The sequence below is a fragment of the Ruditapes philippinarum genome, unplaced genomic scaffold (genome assembly GCF_026571515.1).
Source record: "Ruditapes philippinarum isolate M1 unplaced genomic scaffold, ASM2657151v2 ctg4603_1_1_1_1, whole genome shotgun sequence".
In the NCBI taxonomy this organism is placed as follows: Eukaryota; Metazoa; Mollusca; class Bivalvia; order Venerida; family Veneridae; genus Ruditapes; species Ruditapes philippinarum.
In genome coordinates, this window is record NW_026853698.1 from 1 (window position 1) to 20,011 (window position 20,011).

The following is a 20,011-nucleotide window of genomic DNA, read 5'->3' on the forward strand; positions in this document are numbered from 1 at the left end:
TGCGAAATTTGCATAATTTTGAAAAAAAAGAAGAAAATATTTTTTTAAAAAATTTTTTAATTTTACCCTTTGCAATTAGCTACACTGCTCTAATTTCTTATCCTGCAAGCCATTTTCGACGTCTTCTAATTTTATCATAACTTTTGCATTTTATATATTTATACTGTTCCTCATTGCTTGAACGCTTAAATTGTTCACTGTTAATCATCATACTAGAAAGTTTGCTACTAGAATTGTCACTTATCTTTCAAAAAGGCTGCCTATTTCCTTCAACATGTCCTCCTTATTTTCTTCCAAGGACGCCTTGACCCTGACCTCTACAACTCTGTCTAAATCTTCTAATCTTAGCTGAATGCTGGTAATCTCGTAAGAGAAATATCGCTAGAACTGATTTTCATACTCTGCCGCGGGTATTTATACCCGTGTATAAAATACACATGTATGCTTGAATACATTCAAGCCTTCAAAACCGGTTAATGTAATCCGTTACAGTTAGACAATGGTTCTCCTCTATACGATGTAACGCGGAGAACCAGTAATTAATCTTTCAATATATAAAAAAAATTTTTATTCTTAAATCATGTACATGTACATTTGTATTTTTCTTTATCATTTTTTAAATTATCAATCAATTGAATAATTCATAAAATCTAATTTGTAACTTTGAAGAATTCTTCGGCATCTTTACTAAACACGAATAACAAATTAAATAAAATGTTTCAAAGTTGATAGTGTCATATTAATACCATAAAAATGTACCTTTTTTCTCAATTATTTTACATATTTATTGTTTTTATCTCATATAGATAAAATGAAACATGCTATTGTTGTTGGTTTTTTTTTTCGAATTGTATGTTTATGTACCAATAAATTTGAGAGTTGATCAGTGTTTATTAATTATTGTAACCAAACTAAGTAACAAACATTCATTTTGGAAAAAAAACCCTTATTTATCTGTAAAATATTTGTTCTGTTCTGTAACGATATCAAACATCTACTCCAAACCCGGGAGAGACCGGACAATAAACGTGTGATACTATTCGCCGGTCACTAGTAAATCCTGGTCAAAATAGACCGGAAGAGACCGGGAATTACCGATATGAATACATCCATCTATAAATAGATTTTCGGAATGTTTAGGTCATCAACTCATCATTCTATTTACAGCTTTCGGATATATGTACAACAATAACATACCATAATAACCCACTGTGTACTACAAAAGGATAGATAAAAAAACGAATAGCGGTATTTATTGACGGAAAAGGTTATTTCATTTGAAAATGTTTGCATTGCGAAATTCTCCAGTTCGGTATTCATTGTACATATCGCGACATTTCATTTTTAATTAATAATAATCTAGCACCCTCATACCGATCGGAATGATCGGCTTTAATAATGACCGACTTAAAGGTTCGAGAAGTTGCTGTCGCCCTTTCACAACATCTGATTTCATTCCATAAGAGGCGCCGCGCTTCGGCGCGGACGCCAATGACACGATTAATTTCGCTAATGGCTGAGATATACACGGTGCTTATTCATTTCGAAAATTAATTTTGTTAATCGGCGACATGGTTCGAATGATCCAAAATAGTAATGGTACATGCCATAGCTAAATAACACTGTAGACTGTATACACCAAGAATAAATATGTGCATTAAGTGCATTAGTTTTAACTTCCGCTATGAACAATTGCAATTGATATAAATGCTGGTATTCCAATTACGTTGAAGAAAATTGAATCCCGTCAAATGTATGATTAAAATGTGAAATCAGTTCAGTATGGTGTTTTGAATAAACATCTTATACAATGTACCATATGTAGGTACATTCGAATACTGAAAAAATGAAAAAAAGACTCAATGAGTTTATATGATATGTAGGAGTACAGGAAATAATAATCTTTTAAACAGATTAAATAGTTAAATGTAACCAAGTGTTTATATAAGTAGTATACTTAGCGCAGGTCCTTTGTAAGTTCATTTGCTGTTAAGGAAAAAACAAGTTGTCTTTAATTCTCAAATGAAGCTAACTACAGTATATTTACATACTATGAACATAATATCATGAAACAGTGATGAATAAAAGAGATCATAAATAAATATAAAAGCTTTGGAAAACACATAAAATTTTATACACCTATTACAGAAAGCATGCACTTTGCTATTTATATCTATTCAGTAATCATGTAAAATTTTATTGAAACATAGAATTACAGTGCAAGTTACCGTCCAAGTCCCATAGCACCGGCTTACGCAGAATTTAACATTTAGACATGATAAATGGTACAATTTTGAAATTAGAAACACCCGCAGATATGTTCATAAGGCGGTTATCCTGGAACCTTCAATGCGACAAACTTTCGTGCCTTTCCATGAATAGCGGCGTATGGTCCCCAAGTAAACGAAATCATTAGAATCATTGAATCATTAGCTTTATTTGTAATTTAAAAAAAAATATATTGTAACAGTATCGATTATAAATCAGTGCCATCTGTGATATTGTTTGTTTGTTTTCCTGTTGTTTTTACGCGGTCTATCCACCTAACTGGCTTTCTAGGATACACCGTGTAAATAAGGCTTGAATGAGCACCACGGCAGTAGATTAAAGATAAACTATGCTCAAATATGATTTTTTAAAAATATTGATAATTGCTACACAGTCTCTTTGTATGTATAAAATAAACAAGTTTATATAGTGTCATTAACTTTACTTGACCCGTAATAGGGAATACAGCTTCCCATACATAGTTTCTTCATTATTTAATTCAAATTAAACACATTTAGTAAGAATTTCATTGATTTCAATACATTTCTAAGATAAAAATATTTTACCCAAAGATGAGCATAGTATATCTTTAAGCAATATATTTATTGCCTTATCAATGCAGTCTTAATATAAATGTTTACAATGTTATTTAATTTCTGCATACTTAAGATATTAACTAACCTATTCGTGTCAAAAATACTAAAGTTAGCAGATAAAGTTTGATAATGATATTTGTTACAAAGACCCTTATATTTATTAATGTTGCACCGGGGCAATGCTTGTGACCTCATAAAAAGTGTCTTAATCACATTTTTCTCAATTGTTTATGCTAAATTGTACTAATTGTACAATGAACGAAAAGAAAACGTTAGCCAGGTCGTCATTCCCATGAATGATCTTTAAAGGCAAAACTATTTTTGTAAATATTTATAGTATCTATTTATTACTTTCAATTAAATTTCTGTCAGATAATTTGGTATGCTTACTTTCTGTGTTATTTCTTTCGGCAATTATTTTGCACAGATTGTCCTCTTCTTCTTTTGCAAAATTCCTTTAAGATTAAGTTATCCTATAAATCATACATACGAAGTATGAACATATTAATTAAAAGAAAGCAAGATTATATTCTCTAATTTATCATATGAGTTTTACGCGCTTCGATTGTGAAGTGAACCGAATTTACAAACCTTTTCCTCTACAATTCACACAAGTTTAAGAACTAATCAGTTCAGTTAAATTCTAAATTGAAATTGTAAATGCACTTTTGTACACATTAGACCATCCAAAATAATTTGAACTCAAAGATTTGAATTATTTTTATGTTTTTCGAAAAGGATATGCTTCTTTAAAAATACTATTGGCCTTTTTTCCTTATACAAATCTATTTGAATGTGCTAATCTTATCGTTTATATTTGTAAAATTGAATTAAAAACATGTAAGATGTATATCACCTGAAGAAAACAGTGCTCGAAGAGCTGAACTATTTTTTAGATATAGATTTGGAAAATGTTTTGATTTTCATATTAGATACCAAAAGATTATAACTGATTTTTTGCCAAAACAACACTTAAACAATATGGCTCAACTTTATGCATGGCGAATGAGTAATATGTCTTTTCAGAGATTGCAACAGGACAGCTAAAAATAAAGCTTTTGAAAAATAAAAGTATTGGCATTTTCAGCCTTTTAACAAGTGTCATATTTGTGTAAAAATGGACAAGCAATTAAATGATCATAAAGACGAATTTCTTCAACCATTGTTCACAACAACTCGCCAATATTATAGTATTTCTTCTTGTCGGAAATCTCAGCAAGATATTTTACATGTTGGTAACAAAACCTGAATTGTGCCTTTAAAATAAATTTAATTATTTAAAATTTTTTAAATTTTAAATTTTAAACCCAAAATAATAATAAAAATTTAAAAATTCCATGATATCAATTTGTCAAAAACGGGTTTTTTTGTTTTTTTATTTAATGTTTTTTTAAAAACTCAGCTTTCCTGGTTGACTTTTGGGGCAATTTTTTTGCAATTGTTTGAAAAATTAAAGGGGGAATTTTTTTAAAATTTGAAAAATTTTTGCGAAAAAATAAAAGAACTTTAAGAAAAATTACATGTTTGCGGGGATTTATAAAAAAGTGAAAAAATTTTAAAATATTAGAAAAGGTTTAAAAAATGTGATAATTTTTCAAAATTACCCCGTAAAGATTCTTTTTTGTTATTATTTTTTGCAGTTTTTGAAATAAATGACAACTATTACTCAAAAACTCTTTAAAAATACAACTTTAATAAAAAAGCAAGAATAGAGAATAGTTATCTAAACTGCAAAGGATAGCTAATTCACATGCATTTCATGACGATAGTTAATGTATTACTTACTTTATTACTAACAAGTATATAATAAATTCTTACAGTGATATCTGGTTAAAAATGCTCGTAAGTTAATGACTTACAATGTCAGTAAAAGCTGACTTCCCTCCTTGAACGCAGTTGGCAAATGGTATTCAGGACACTAATTTCTTTCTCAAAGAAACACTTTTCTGATATGATAGAGACAGCACAAAATAAGCAGCTTCGTTCAGCACCAGTCCTATAAATAACAGCATTATATCACAAAACTATCTATATAATTATAAGTATACATTTACATATTCAATTGCTTCCACAAAAGATTGAAGCCGGTTCAAAACACACAGCTCTAAATATAGCTACACAATCAAAAACACGGGCATACATATATAATGATTCCTCTCATAAAGGATCAACAGAAATTCAAAAGATGAAAAATTGATTTCGCAAATAGATTTGTTTTACTGTATTCCTAGAAAAGATTTCGCTCGTTTTAAGTTAGCGCTTTTCGCGATAGGCATGATTCCGCGAATCTTTATAGCCGCGAGTATGTCACTTATAACAAATCCGCCGAACATTTCTAGCTTCTAACCAAATATACACAAACGTGCAAAATATTTATTAATAATCTAATGAAACAAAAAGCATATAAACAGCAGGTGCTATAGAATATGTAAAGAATTATGTATGTATGTTATAGATACCTGGTTGGACCCTAAGGAAAATAATTGTCAATTATAAAGTAATTATCATGCTTATTGACGTTATTCGGTAGTCACGGCGTATACAAAAGCCCTTACAGTTTGCTTACATTGAATGGCTTGAATTTTTATTTGCTTGGAGTAGGTGTAATCCCTTGTTAAAAGTACTAAAGCGATCAAGTGCTACATTGATAAACAGCTAATTATGTTGTTATAATGAAAGCGATGTACAGTCCGATACTGTGTAAAAAAACGTATCGACATTTTGAAGATAAAAGTCAGTTATGATTCCAAATAACGGGTCTGACTATATCTTACCTACCGGCTCTTTTGTTAAAAGCGGTCTAGTAAATCACTTAAATTCAATACTTACAAGCAATGAACTACGATTGGTCTTTCTTCACTTTGACCTTTGACCTTATTTCTCAACATCCTTGGCTAGCTTTACAAACGGTTCAACTTTATGTGGGACTTTTTCTGACTGATTCCATCCGTTATACTGGTAATGTTTCAAACGCCCTCTCCTCCAGAAAGGTGATTTATGTAACAAAAGTCTGTGATTAATTGTTCTCAAAATATAACTTATATAAAGTGGTTCGGTAATCATACATAATCTAATAGGAAGTTCTGGATTGAAATTATGTGATGATAGATATAACAATAGATCACTACTGACTAGCTACAACTCCCAAATCCTGCACACATTTCCTTTTTTCAAAACGTTTCATTGTTCTTGCAGGATAATGTTTGACCTTGACCAGTGAACAAAATGAATGTGATGATTTTAAATGAAAAACAAAAATATTCGAATCTGGAAGGAAAAGCCGAAACCTTTACTTTTATGCATCGGGACATCAAAAAAGATCTGGCGTAATAATTCTCAGAACTTATTTTCGTCTAAAATAAATATAAAACATCTACCAATCCAGTGCGTGATATTGTCATGTCCCGTATTGTACCATAATCCGTTGTGTCAACCGTCTTACAAGTTACTTGGAAATGACCAACTTTTGAACGCCTTTCCATCTTGTGGTAATAATGTCCGACAGACTATAATGAGTAATATTCAAAAGTAACAAACCTAAAAAATTGAAATATCATCTTTTACAAGTAATCTATATGAAATCAGTTTATAACATTTGATCAGAATTTTTAGCGAAAAATTCAAAATCAGTCTAAATTATAAATTAACATACAAACAAAATGATTTAGAATGCAAAAGACCTCTCATAGTATTTAAGCTTTAAAGGTGATTCTTTGTTTTATCCACCCCAATCCTCCAGCTATTTTTCATAGCTAAAATTTGTATTGCATTAAAATTTGTTGTAAAACGACACTGAAACTAAATTTGTTAGGTATGGATTAATTTGCCAACTAATACTATTAAATAAAATCTTTTACATGTATATAATTATTCTAAACAAGCTATTATTATCTTTAAATGTGCACTTACTTTATCTTTTAGGTTTTTCGTCGTCTAAAACTAATGACACCAGCACATTTTTCTTGATAAAGCATCGATATAAAGTCTTCAACTGTATTCGGCATTGGCGTCTGCGATACAATAAATTTGTATGGATTTTCGTATCCCTGAAATTGAGATACTGAGTAAAGTATAATTTTACATAACATTATAACTGAATGATGCCGTTTAAAGTATATTTAAACATTCCTCGTAATCATGTAAAAAGTATGAACGATTTTACAACACTTACTATTTCATATAGATCTAGACTAATATAAAGTCAGTCTATGAACGATAATAACGCGGGAATATGACCAGCTCCAAAACTTTTCTAGGATGAGTTGAAAAGAAATTAAACATACGATTACAACCAATAATGGTAAGATTTTTTGTTTAAAAATATTTGTTATTTTAAAGTAGCTAACATATCTCCAAATTGTGCTGATATAATAAAATACTATTATTAAAATATCACTAAAAATATACCAAATTTAAAAGCATGATGGATCAATTCAAACAAAAAGAGGCTATTTATATATTCAATAAAAAAAGGGAGGCAACGCAAGCAAGGTTCATGAAAAAAAAATGAAAAGGGAGACAAACAAAACTTTAAACGAAATCAAAATTCCTTTCATTTATATACTTACATTTACATAAACAGCATTTATATAGTCATGCTTCGTTGATGACAGTCTCACTCTATAATCATCGCCTACACATAAAAATAGGATGTTATTTATTGAAGCCTTAAATTGTTAAATGTAAATTTGTTTTATGGTTTAATGTTAAAAAGATCTATTTTCGGCTTTAAATCACTTCCTACTGCACAACAGGGGATTTACCATGAATACAAACTTAACCAACCATTGAATAGTCAAGGTTTTGAATTCAAATGAGATTTTCATACAAATAGAGGTATATTTACAGACGGTTATTTTCTATTGAAATCTACTATTATTAACGCAGTGTGGTATTATGAGTGTGAATGAAAAAGGAAGTTTACCTATACAATGGCTAAGTTAATGTAAATTTTTGAAAACAAAAATGTTTAAAATTTTTAATTTTAAAAACGTTTGTACACAATTAGGGAATTAGGGGTTTGGGTTTTTCTCCTTTTTGGGTTCAAACAACTCTAAACTTATGCAAACGAAAATAATTACAGTTTTTTTAAATATTTAAAGAAAATTATTTTTAAACTTTTCTGTCTCCCAAAAGGGAATCATTAAGTAAAATTCTACTTCAAATTTTAGGGCATAAAAAATGTTTTTAAATTTTATTATCCCCACCCCTTTTGTGGTACTGACTTATTTGCAAATTTGAAAATACCGGGAATGTCGGCTTCCGGGGTCTTTTTTTCCTTCCTTATTTTTGTTACAAAGATGTTTTCCCACCAAAAGTCTGTCGTCATAAAAAAACATCAAAATGTCTGAAATGTCCAGAAAGTCAACCACCCCCTGTTCCCTTAGAATAATTCCATGTTCATTAAAATATATCTTACAAATGACCATGACCTTTTTTATTTCTTTTATTATTTTTTCCCTTGCCAGCTTTAAAGCCACCTTTGAACTGTTTAAATCTTAGGCAAATTTCAATTTAAGACTGATAATAATGATCTTCTTAAATGATTATTATTCGATTTTACACAATATTCGTATGTTCAGATTAAACATAAGGAGATTATTTGATCAACTGTTTGTATACTTTTTATTAGCAACAGTAAATTTTCAATCTCAAAATGGGAGCGCTTCTGGATGCATTGATAAATAAATTGGTTTAAAGGAAGTGTGAGGATAGAGTAATTACTAATCAAGCACTTTCTTCAGAATAAAGCAGTTAATGAAAACCCGATTTGCTTAGAAATATCGCAGAGGAGAGAAACAATGAAATATTTGGAATCAATAAAACAGCAAAAGTTTCCGTCACAATTTTTAAATGGACAATTGAAAGTGTGTGTTTACAGTCATTATTGCTGATTTTAATTTATCTAAAATGGAAAAAAAAAAAAAATAATTTATAAAACAAAAAGCTATTATAATTTAACACAATTTTTTAAATTTATATACACATGTACCTGAAATTGAATTGTGAATATTTTATCATCTGTCAATCAAAACGAGGAATATGTGTGACCTGGAAGTGGATCGGGAATCGCACGTCGAAGGGCATACAGAAAGACATCGGTTGTGAAAGAAATATTATACTGTTTCCTAAATAAAAAGAAAGAAAATACATGGTTCTGAATAACAATTATATGTCAAATAATAGCAAATACAACTTCAAAACATATATATCCCACTATATATCCCATCATAATAGATTGTAAGAAAATCACAATTAAAGTACATTTATGACAAACATGTGTTGTTAAAAACAAATATCATCCATATATAATAACATACCAAGTTTTGCACCATGTGGCCTCTTTGTCCACGTAGCGCCATTCAACACGACCAAAAATGTCAACATAATTATCATTCTTGCCTTCCTGTATAAGTGTATCCAATGCGATATAGGTTCCAGTTCTTCCGATTCCTGCACTGTTACATAATACATAAAAATATATAAGAATCATGATCAATATTAAAGTACTAAACTTAAACTTTTAGAACGAATAGCTATAAAGCGTTCCTTATTTTTTCCGTTTCAGATATCTTTTTGGAGTTAGTTATTTGTAATAACAAACGTTTGTTGAACAGGCTATTAATTGACTAAATATGTTTTGACAATCTATTTGTATTTAGACTTTTTGGTCATTCATATTGTACTGAAAAACCAAATACCTGCAATGTACCACTATAGGGCCAGCATCGTTTGACTTTGTTTGTCCAACTTTGTTCCTAAATTCCACCAGAGAGGCAACATTATCTGGAACGGATCGGTCAGGCCAAGCGGTATAGTGATATTGTGTCACTTTCCTCGATCCAGAACCCTTTGAAATTAAAAAAACAACATTTATATCAATGGTGCATTATATTTTGAGGTTTGTTGTTCACAAATTTAAAGAAAAACTAATACAATCTAGGGATACAGATAAGGTTTGGTCATCATATTAGAAAGATCAAACTAATAGAATATTTATGTCTTAAACGATAATCAAATCAAAGGTGATTAGGACGTATATTTATGTTTCGATACAATATAATATACCTGCACATTAACAGAAAACTCCCTTAAAGTGAATTCTGAAAATATTTTCTCAGCAATGCACACCACTTTGTATCCATGGTAATTCTTTATTTTCCCTTGATCTGGCCAGTACTGCTCACATTTCATTTTCTACGAAGTCAGCAAAGCATGTTTTATTTTTGTTTCTGACAATAAGTCAATAATTGTGTATATAACAAAATTATACGTCACCCAAGATAAATAAATGAACAATATAATTCATTATACACAGCAAATGATATACTAGGCTTTATACAAACTGTTTTAAATGCTCTCTCAGTATATGTATAATATTATTACTTTATTTAAGTGTATAGAAAATGTTTCTAATGATTCTAAAATAATAAGTTTTAATCAGGCTGAATCTTTGTCCAGGTGTTTACATATGAAGTCATGTTAATCAGGAAAAATACAAAACTAAAAGGTTTTTTTTTCAGGCAAGTGTGGTAATATACATACCCCAGACTCATCAAGATTGGTCAACATAATAATTTTATCTGTTTTTTCTTCCCATACCATCTCCCAAAAGTCTTTGTTAGCATTCATTGCATCCTTAGTTGGTCCTTAAATCATTAATGAGTAAATAATTATAAGAGAAATATTGATGAAAATATTACACCCTGAATATGTAAGGTAATAACTTCACATTGCCTTTAAACTATTTATATCATAAAAGTCTGGAATAAAAGAGATACTTCAAGAGTAATTGATTAGAAACAAAACAAAAAATAATTCACAGTTGCAGATTCAGTTGGATGGAGTCTGTTCTATTTATAACCATTGACAGGTAAAATATTATTTCTTAACACATTAAACTAGAATCAAGGAAAACATGTGTGTAAAAATAAAAACACTTTGTGATCAAGAGCCAAATATAGGCAGTATTTGTTATTGGGCTTTAAACTGTCATATTAGCCGTTGGCTTCTGGCTACTATGACAGTCTTCAGCCCACTAACAAGGCCATTATGAAAACACTAAATTGTAAACATTATAATAAACATTGTATAGACATATTATCTGCAGTTCTACCCAGGTGCCCGTTTATGCCTGAAGCAATGCGTGGAAGGGCAACTAAGGTATTCTTCCTTCATTTAAAGCTGGAAAGTCGTCGTTTGACGTGCGACGTAAAATCAACCAATAATAAATGTTTACATACCAAGAGAGGCTATGTACTCTGCTGACTTGTTGTGTCCCTAAATTATGAAAAAATAAATAAATGTAAAATAACTCTATATAAAAAAGATCCGTATACAAATACTAGTTCAAATGATAATTTATGAATATGATCTGGTCAAACACATGTAAAGTTCTTGGCAATATAAAAGCATGTATTTATTTTGTATTTTGTTCGCACGTAATGTTAAAAAATGATGGCGTTATTTAATTAAAGGCATAAATATGCTAAACCTCATCAGTTATTAAGTTATTTTTTATACGTCAACGAAATATCAAATGTCTAGCATAGAATTGTCATTAAAAAGTGTTTACATGTTCGATAGCAAATATTCATAGATTACAAAACAAACATGTAAGTTTATACATACATCAATGTAATTTGCGTTGATATAAGTTTTACTTTTTAAGACAACACGAGTTGCATCATCTGAAACACCAGAAAAGAAATGATCTTCCGAAATACTTGAACTTACTAAAGATATCTTACGCTCGTCTTTGGGGAAAAAGATATTGCAAAGCTAGGTTGAAAGCTAGGATATTCTTACTGGATAAATTATGTTTAGTTTGAATACGATAATGCACAAACGTAGTTAAAATCTGTATTCCATGTGACTGGTCAAGATAATATGGTTCTTTCTTAACCCATTACTGCATGAGAATTTTGTGAAAAATGGCTGTTTTCAGTGAAATGTCTCCCGTTACAAGTTCAAATTGCTATAAAACTATAAAAACTACCTAAATCCTAACCACACTTGGCACAAATGTTGACTGGACCATTGTCTTTGTAACTACATGCTCAGTCTTGAATTTCTTTTTACCATGGCAACGCAGGGACATTTCAAAATGCCAAAAATCACTATCTTGCGTTGATGTTTTCTATCAAAATTGATTTCAAAGTTTTTGCAAATTCTCAATGGATTGAGATAGAGCCAAAGGCATTTCAGCGTTGGTTACACGTTACCTTATGATTGACCTGGGGACATTTTAGCCTCTCAAAATTCCAAAATGTTCTTGGCGATGAGGGGGACTGCCTCCCCTTCAACCCCCCCCCAAACAGAAGGGGACACATCCCCGTTTTGGCAACTCCCTGATATATCTTTTGGGATAGGGGGCGGCGCCGAAAAAGTGGCCACATTTTTAAACAACATTTCTCAAACAAAAACAAGTGTTGGGGGCCTAAATAAGGCATTTTTCACCCTTTGAGACAACAAATGGGGGTGGGGTGGTAAAAAGGCGTTAAAAGGCGTGTATATTGAGTAATGGGTTAACAGAAAATGATGAAAATACCAGAAATTACCCAAAATCGCATTTTCAGTGTTCAAACATGGCCTGACATATAATTTGGAAGAAAAAATGTTGTTTTGTAGATATTTTTGATTTTTTACATTAACAGAAAGTGATAAAAAATACCTAAAATTACCCAACATTGCGTTTTTACATGTTAAAACATGGCCTAACATATAATTTTGAAGAAAAAAATGTTGTTTTGTAGAATTTTTTATGATTTTCATTAACCCATTACTGCATGAGCATTTTGTGAAAAATGGTTGTTTTCATTGAGATGTCTCACGTTACAAGTTCAAATTGCTATAAAACTATTAAAACTGCTTCAATCCTAACCAAACTTGGCACAAATTTTGACTGGACCATTGCCTTTGTAACGACATGCTCAGTATTAAATTTCCTATTCCCATGGCAACGAGGGGACATCTCAAAATTGCCAAGAATCACTATTTTGCGTTGATTCTTTCTAGGGGGCGGCGCCGAAAAAGTGGTCACATTTTAAAACAACATTTCTCAAACAAAAACAAGTGTTGGGGGCCTAAAAAAGGCATTTTCTCACAAATTGAGACAACAAATAAAGGAATGAAAAAGGCGTTAAAAGGCGTGCATAACGAGTAATGGGTTAAAACAAAGTGTATTTTTTTCTTTTTTCAATGACACTATGTATTTATACAATGTTAAATTATAGTGTATAGCGTTTAGAATAAAAATCGTCTTCTCTGTGTCGTGTAACATTAAAACATGACTGTATAAGACAGTAGCAGTATTGCTAAAATCAAATTTGAATAAAGAATCATCCTAAAATTCTTTGAAATTAAAGTATTAATGTATAAATCTCAAATTAATTTTAAAGTACATTATAAATATAAGTATACAGTATTACTTAAATGAATTTTGTAGCTGGTAAAAGGAACCAGCCAAACCTTACAAAGTTTGTCTTAAAATAAGAATTAATATTTACATGCATACACTCCGTTGTATCTATTTTTCTTGCGATTATACCGCGTTAGAGCTTCGTCACAAGTCCTTGTCAAACCTTTGGGTAGTTTCTAAATTGAAAATGAATTTCAAAACTATATAACAGCACACAATAGGATAACTGAGTATATTATCAAAGTTGTCGTCGCTATATCAATATTCAATTAAAATACAAGTTTATCTATTGGATCGATAGTATTATTTAACGCGAGTGTAAATTTCTAGCAGTATCAAATTACAACATATGATTGTTCCTGCAATAATTTAAGTTTTATATTATCTTGATTCAAATTATAAAAGAGATATTTAGTTATATAGTTAGTTAACTATACTATACAGGAACAGTGATATGTTAACAATTACAAATGTAATACATTGTACTCAACCTCAAACTCATCTTCATAATCAGTCTTCTTCCTGACGTATTCAAGAAGGTCAGCTATTTGAATCCGGCTTCGAATCAAACTTGCTGTATTGTAATATAAATCAGCATTCGGTGGATTTACTTCTGCAATTTAAAATGCCTTGTAATAAAAAATCCACTTAGCTATATTAATTATCATGTAACAGAAATTTCACACAATGAATTATATAGTTTAGAAACTTTTTAAAATAGTTATCCCTGCTCATAACTTTGCAGTTTTTATCTGAAACAATCGATATTTCTGACAATGAAGTGAAGAAATTTACAAACATTCTTTACATATATGTCATCTTAGCATCCCGATCGAATACGGTTATTCAATAAAACAAACCTATTTTGATAAGTTTAGAATTTCCTTCATCTAATTCTTCTAACTCTATTTCATCAACATCTGTTTCTTCTTCTAATTTGTTTTCAGGACCTCTATCTATAGTGATGGTGGCATACGCACCATCTGAGACAGTTGTTTTATCATCTAAGTCTATGGCAAAGTTATCATACATTGTCTTTGGTTTGCTAACTTCCTTCGTACTAGATTTTTTGAGCTTGTGTGTTTTGTTAGGTTGTGCATATATGTAGGCCTGAGTTTCTTCAACTGCTAACGGCTTTTTCATTGGTTTTGCGTACACAACTAAAATCATTGAAGAAAAGAATAGATGTTGCAGTTTTGGATATATAATTGAAAGATATAATTTTAATAATTCAGCATAAAAGGTTATGTGATATAACGATTGATGATTATGAGAACAAATACATTTATTTTTATGTCACACTGTAACACTATAATTTCTGCTTAACGACTTTAAGGCTATATTATTTTGTTTATTTATGCTATGTGGATACATAAATCATGTACATATCTATGAATTATTATCGGATTTATGTTTAGACGTAATACATACTTTGATCTTCTGCAACAACTGCCTCATGTTGACCCGTTTCTTCTCTTGGTGATCGTTTTCTGTCAAATGAATGCAAATCATTATCATATGAAAGAAAATTTACCACACAAAAATATTCATACTGCATAATTATGTTACTTGTAAAACTAAAGAATTAAAACGGAATACTCAATCTAAAGGTAATAAACACACGCATCTATCTCCTACATTAATTCAAGTCAAAATTGATAGATGCTATTCTGAAAAAAATTGTTGGTTTCTTTTATTTATTTAGAAACTTACTACAACTTTCAGTTAAATGTTGCGGATGAATGGAAATGTGTTCTCTGCTTACAGAAAGCCATAAATACAAATCAAGATTTAAAAGTTCTTAGGATTGTTTGCGCATACTTGTATTATACTGTACCTTCGTTTTAACAAATAAACTCCCACTATGACCAGTATCAAGATAAGAACACCTCCTCCTGCTGTTGCACCTATGATTAGCTCGTTGCCTTCTTTTTTTTCTTGCACTACCATCTGTGTACCCTCAGTTAAAGTTTGATGTGAACTTGATCCTAATGGACTAGTTGTTACTTCTGTTTAAGATGAAAATTTCAAATAATGATTACAGATACACGTACGATGATGATCAAGTCAATCAGATGATGGTCTGATATAAATACATATATTAGGGACTGACCATAAGGATGTACTAATATTTGTCGATAATTAATTATCTGCCATGAGCAAAACTTATAAAGATATACAGATAATGTTCCTTAGCAAAGCGTTTTAAGAACGTTATAAAAAGATACATATTTATACAATCTTTATTTTTTTATCAATACATTTGTTTTCAGAAAGCACGGGGACATAAAGTGTGGTGGTTCCTAAATTTTGTTTTTGTTCGTGACCGTTTTTTTTGTATAAGTTATATGTAAAAAATGTGTGTCGATAATTTGGCAAAGGTTTCCTCTCCTTCTCCTCCGCGCAATATTTACCAACGTCCCACATGATATTTTGGCGCACATGATAAATGAAATATTTGCAATATCCCTTTAAGGCTATCATAAGTTAGGGCGAACAATGATAAGTATTCTTAGTTTTGGTAATTACGGTTATAATTTGATAAAACAATCTGAAATGAAATCATTACCTTGCTTACCGATTGTGGTAGTTTCAGTACAAATATTTCCAGTCAGTCCATGCTTGCATCCATTCGTACACGTACCTTTGTTTCTATCACACTTCTGATCATTACATCCACTAGGGCAAGGCTTATCACAGGTATCGCCCCAAAATGTTTGCTTACATCCGTTTAAACAAAAACCATTTGCAAGGGCACATGTATATTTGCCATTTGTAACTTTACATGATTGACTGCAAATTGATTTGCAATCTGTTGAGTAATAATCACCGTTACAATGTTGACAAATATCACCATTTTCTTTTGAACAATTAAAGCATCTAACATTACAATTTGATGAACATCTTTCACCAGTCCAACCATCATTACATGTCCCTTGACATATTCCAGTACTATCACAATTCGTAGAACATTTGTTTGAGCACAATGCTGTGTGTGATTCACATGTTTTACCATTGAATATTAGTCCTTCTGGACAATCAGCGCAGACTAACGAATCGTTGTGTATTTGACACTGGTTACAACCTTGAATAGCACAGTCCGGACATTGCATTTCTTGCAAACATGACACACAGTGGACATTGTCATTAAACTTATAGAGGTGAAAACCATTACTGCAAATATAACATGTTTTGGCATCTATACAATGTTTACAATTTGAAGGACAGTCTTTACATATTGTTTCGACTCTTGTTTTAAACTCATAATATCCAGCTCTACAACCACTTGAGCAGGTACGTAAATCACAACGTTCGTTTTCACATAAACTACAATTGCGTAAACATTGCAGTCCATAGAAACCAGGCTTACATTGAATACAATATCCCGTATCATCAGCGCATTCACTGTTTAGACAATTACCATCACACTTGAAAGTACATCTTGCATGCAAACCAAAAGTGGTTGGCGTACATAAAGTACAGTTATCGTAGATATTACAGCTTTCACAATTTTCGGGACATGGTGAACAAAAGCCATTTGTTAAAAAGTAAAATGACTCACAACTTGTGCAAGTTGAACCAAAGCATGATTGGCAGCCAACAGAGCATTCTGTAAATAATTATATTTTTCGCATATTTACAGTTTTTTAGTTAATATATTTCCACATTAACCATGTAAAGAACCACAAAATAAAATAGAGAAATACAGAATCCCTAACGAGAGCCCAACACGACAAAAATATGCTTACTAAGTAAGTCAGATTTTTTTTTATAAAAATTAAAAATTCTAAACTTGACCACAAAAACTTTGGAATAACAATAAAAAATCTTTTAAAAATCAACATTTTATAGATGCATTTAGGAAATTCAAAGAATATATATTAACAGAAATTTGAACATTTATATTCTTTTAGTACAAATCATCATGAAGTAAAATAACTTACCAGTAAATACCAAATCCACAATCAATACTAGTATAAATGCTGACGTTTCCTTAGACAACATTATTCCGTATTGATTTATGAAACTCTAAAAGTGAGAATTCTATAAAGAGTTAGTAATGTGTTAAATATACGGAAATACATATGTTTAGCATTACTAAACGGTTCTGCTTTAATTATTCTTCTTTTATTTTTGTTTTGTTATATATTTAGCTCAAAAAATCAGAATAGTACATATTTGATATTCGTGATTTGTATTCATTACAATAAAATATGTAATCCATATCAAAATGTCATACAGAGTTATAAATGTGCAATTTAACTTTAACAAAAAGAAGCGATACTTATCATTACATTGCAAGAATTACTACAATGTCCGTTATTCCTGTTTAAAAAAGGGAAAGAAAATAAGAACTATCACTAATCATTCACAACAAAAATGAAAAGATATAATATATAAATACCTTTAAGTTAATATTTAAAGACCTGAAAAATCACTACCAAATAAACCGGTTCAAAACTTCCTCTTTCTCTGTTGTGAATTGAATAGAGACGGTATGCACCAGTGACTCTCTTTTAAAGGTTATTTTTAGACTCAAAAAATATTCGGATCGATGCGGTCAAAAAAAGGAACAAAATCGCTCTTAATTCATTAGCTTTATAATCTTCTTTGCAGTTAGAATAACGAATCGTAAATGATGCTTATAAAAGTAAATAGCAATTTAAGAAAAGATTTAAATGTATTAAAGTACCAAACACATATAACTAGTATACTTTCTAAAGTATTGTAAATGTCAAACATACTTGCGAAAGGTGGGAATATTGAAACTTCCCATTTTCAAGAATTAATCTTCATGAATTAAAGATTTAAGCCAAAAATATTCACGCTTTGGTTGAATATGAACTTCATCATGAATTTAATTTTGATACTTAAATGTTAACATTGATAATGAATTATTACGTAATAGTACCTACGGGCAAATATTTTATCAACGAACATTGCTAGTACAAATGATGCCGTTTTTATTACATTAATATTCCATGGTTATACACATTATAATTTTTTTATCTTAAAGAAAGATACAGATCTAAAATGTAAAAGTAATTATCGGTTGTTATAAGATATAAGTTATAATTGTATTCATTACAGTAACTATCTAATATTCTTTCCAGATTTTATTTAGTAAAATAATGTTTTATCGCCCTTTGCATACAGTTTTTAACATAATTTTCACATAACAACACTTTTAACAAAGGGCAAAATGAGTGTACAACAAGTTCTAGCAAAATTAGCAGCTGTCCTTTCCTTAAGCATTATAAGATATAGATACGAAAACATGTTAAAACACTATAAGCATGAGTATTAACAAAGATTAAGATGGGTACAAATATATAGCAGCAAACAGAAAAGGACATTAACCTTTGAGAAAGAAACTTTAAAAAGATATCATTATTATTACTAGTAGTAGTAGTACATGTTTGTTTGTATGGCTGTTCAAAATATGTCAATTATTAAAAAGAAGATTTAAGTTATAAGGTCCAATCGACGACTAAAGTTCAATAAACAGTTATAACGCTTTATATTATTAATTTATCTGTTTGTTTGTTTATTTATTTATTTATTTTCTTTTGTTATAATAGTCCAATAAGTTTTAAAACTAGTCATTCCATAAAAGTATGCGGGATAATATTTTATTTTCCGGGGAACTTGAAGTTAACGGAAAGACCCTCTCAGATTGTGTTGATAAACCATGACTTGATTGAAACAAACTGAAGATTGAAAATGCTAAGAAACATTTACTTTACAAATAAAGTAAGACCCTTTGTCGCGAAATTTGCGTTCGGTCCCGAAAATGTGTTGGTAAGGGTTAACACGAGTAAGCTGGCAAAGATATAATACCCGAAAGAAGTTATTAAGACCAGCAGGAGAAAATTGAAAAAAGTCAACATTTATGTATGCATTTATGAAATTTAAGGAACATGTTGTGACAAGAAATCACATACTTGTATTTTTAAAAGACAAATTAATATAGAGTACAAGAACAACCAAGTAAATACCATATCAACAAACAGTACCAGTATAAATACTGACGTTTCCTTAAACATCATTATTCCGTAATTATATGTGCAAAGCAGTCTAGAAAATGCGAATAATATGCATATCGATAAGAAGTTATGGGAATTCTCTCGAATATATATGTTGTAGCATAACTAAACGATGCTGTTTTTTAAGTAATACTTATAGTATGTCCTTAACATGAATGATGATACAATATTTATGACAATTAGTATTTGTTTGTTTGTTGTTGGTTTTACGTCACATCGACACAGCATAGGTCATATTGCGACGTTCCAGCTTTACTGGTGGAGGAAGACCTCAGGTGCCCTTCGGTGCATTATTTCAGGCACGAATGGGCACCTGAGTAGAACCACCGACGTTCCGTAAGCTAGCTGGATAGCTTCTCCACATGAAAGAATCCAAAGTCCCTGTCGGGATTCGAACCCACAGCGGTGAGGGGCAAGTGACTTGAAGTCAACGACCTTAAACACTCGGCCACGGACGCCCCAATGACAATTAGTAGCAAGTACCTCAAGTAAAATACACAATACCAATATCCGCTATTCGTGTTTGAAAACGTGAAAGAAAAAAGGAAATATCACTACATATTCCTAAAACATCACACACACACACACACACACACACACACACACAAAACAATAAAAAGAAAAAAAACGGATAAATATATAGCTACCCGATTACTCACTTCTAGATTTACCTCTTTAAA

General features: G+C 30.6%; 1 protein-coding gene across 1 annotated transcript in view; it reads right to left on the minus strand.

Moving 5' to 3' along the window:
* Nucleotides 1–3,687: 3,687 nt before the first annotated feature.
* Nucleotides 3,688–20,011, minus strand: part of LOC132737576 (receptor-type tyrosine-protein phosphatase alpha-like) — a 56,736-nt gene continuing 40,412 nt past the window's right edge. Inside the window, exon 21 of the mRNA XM_060724875.1 lies at nt 3,688–4,120. Within this exon, the coding sequence (XP_060580858.1) occupies nt 4,031–4,120 (90 nt within the window). The 3' untranslated portion in view covers nt 3,688–4,030. The remainder of the gene's footprint in view (nt 4,121–20,011) is intronic.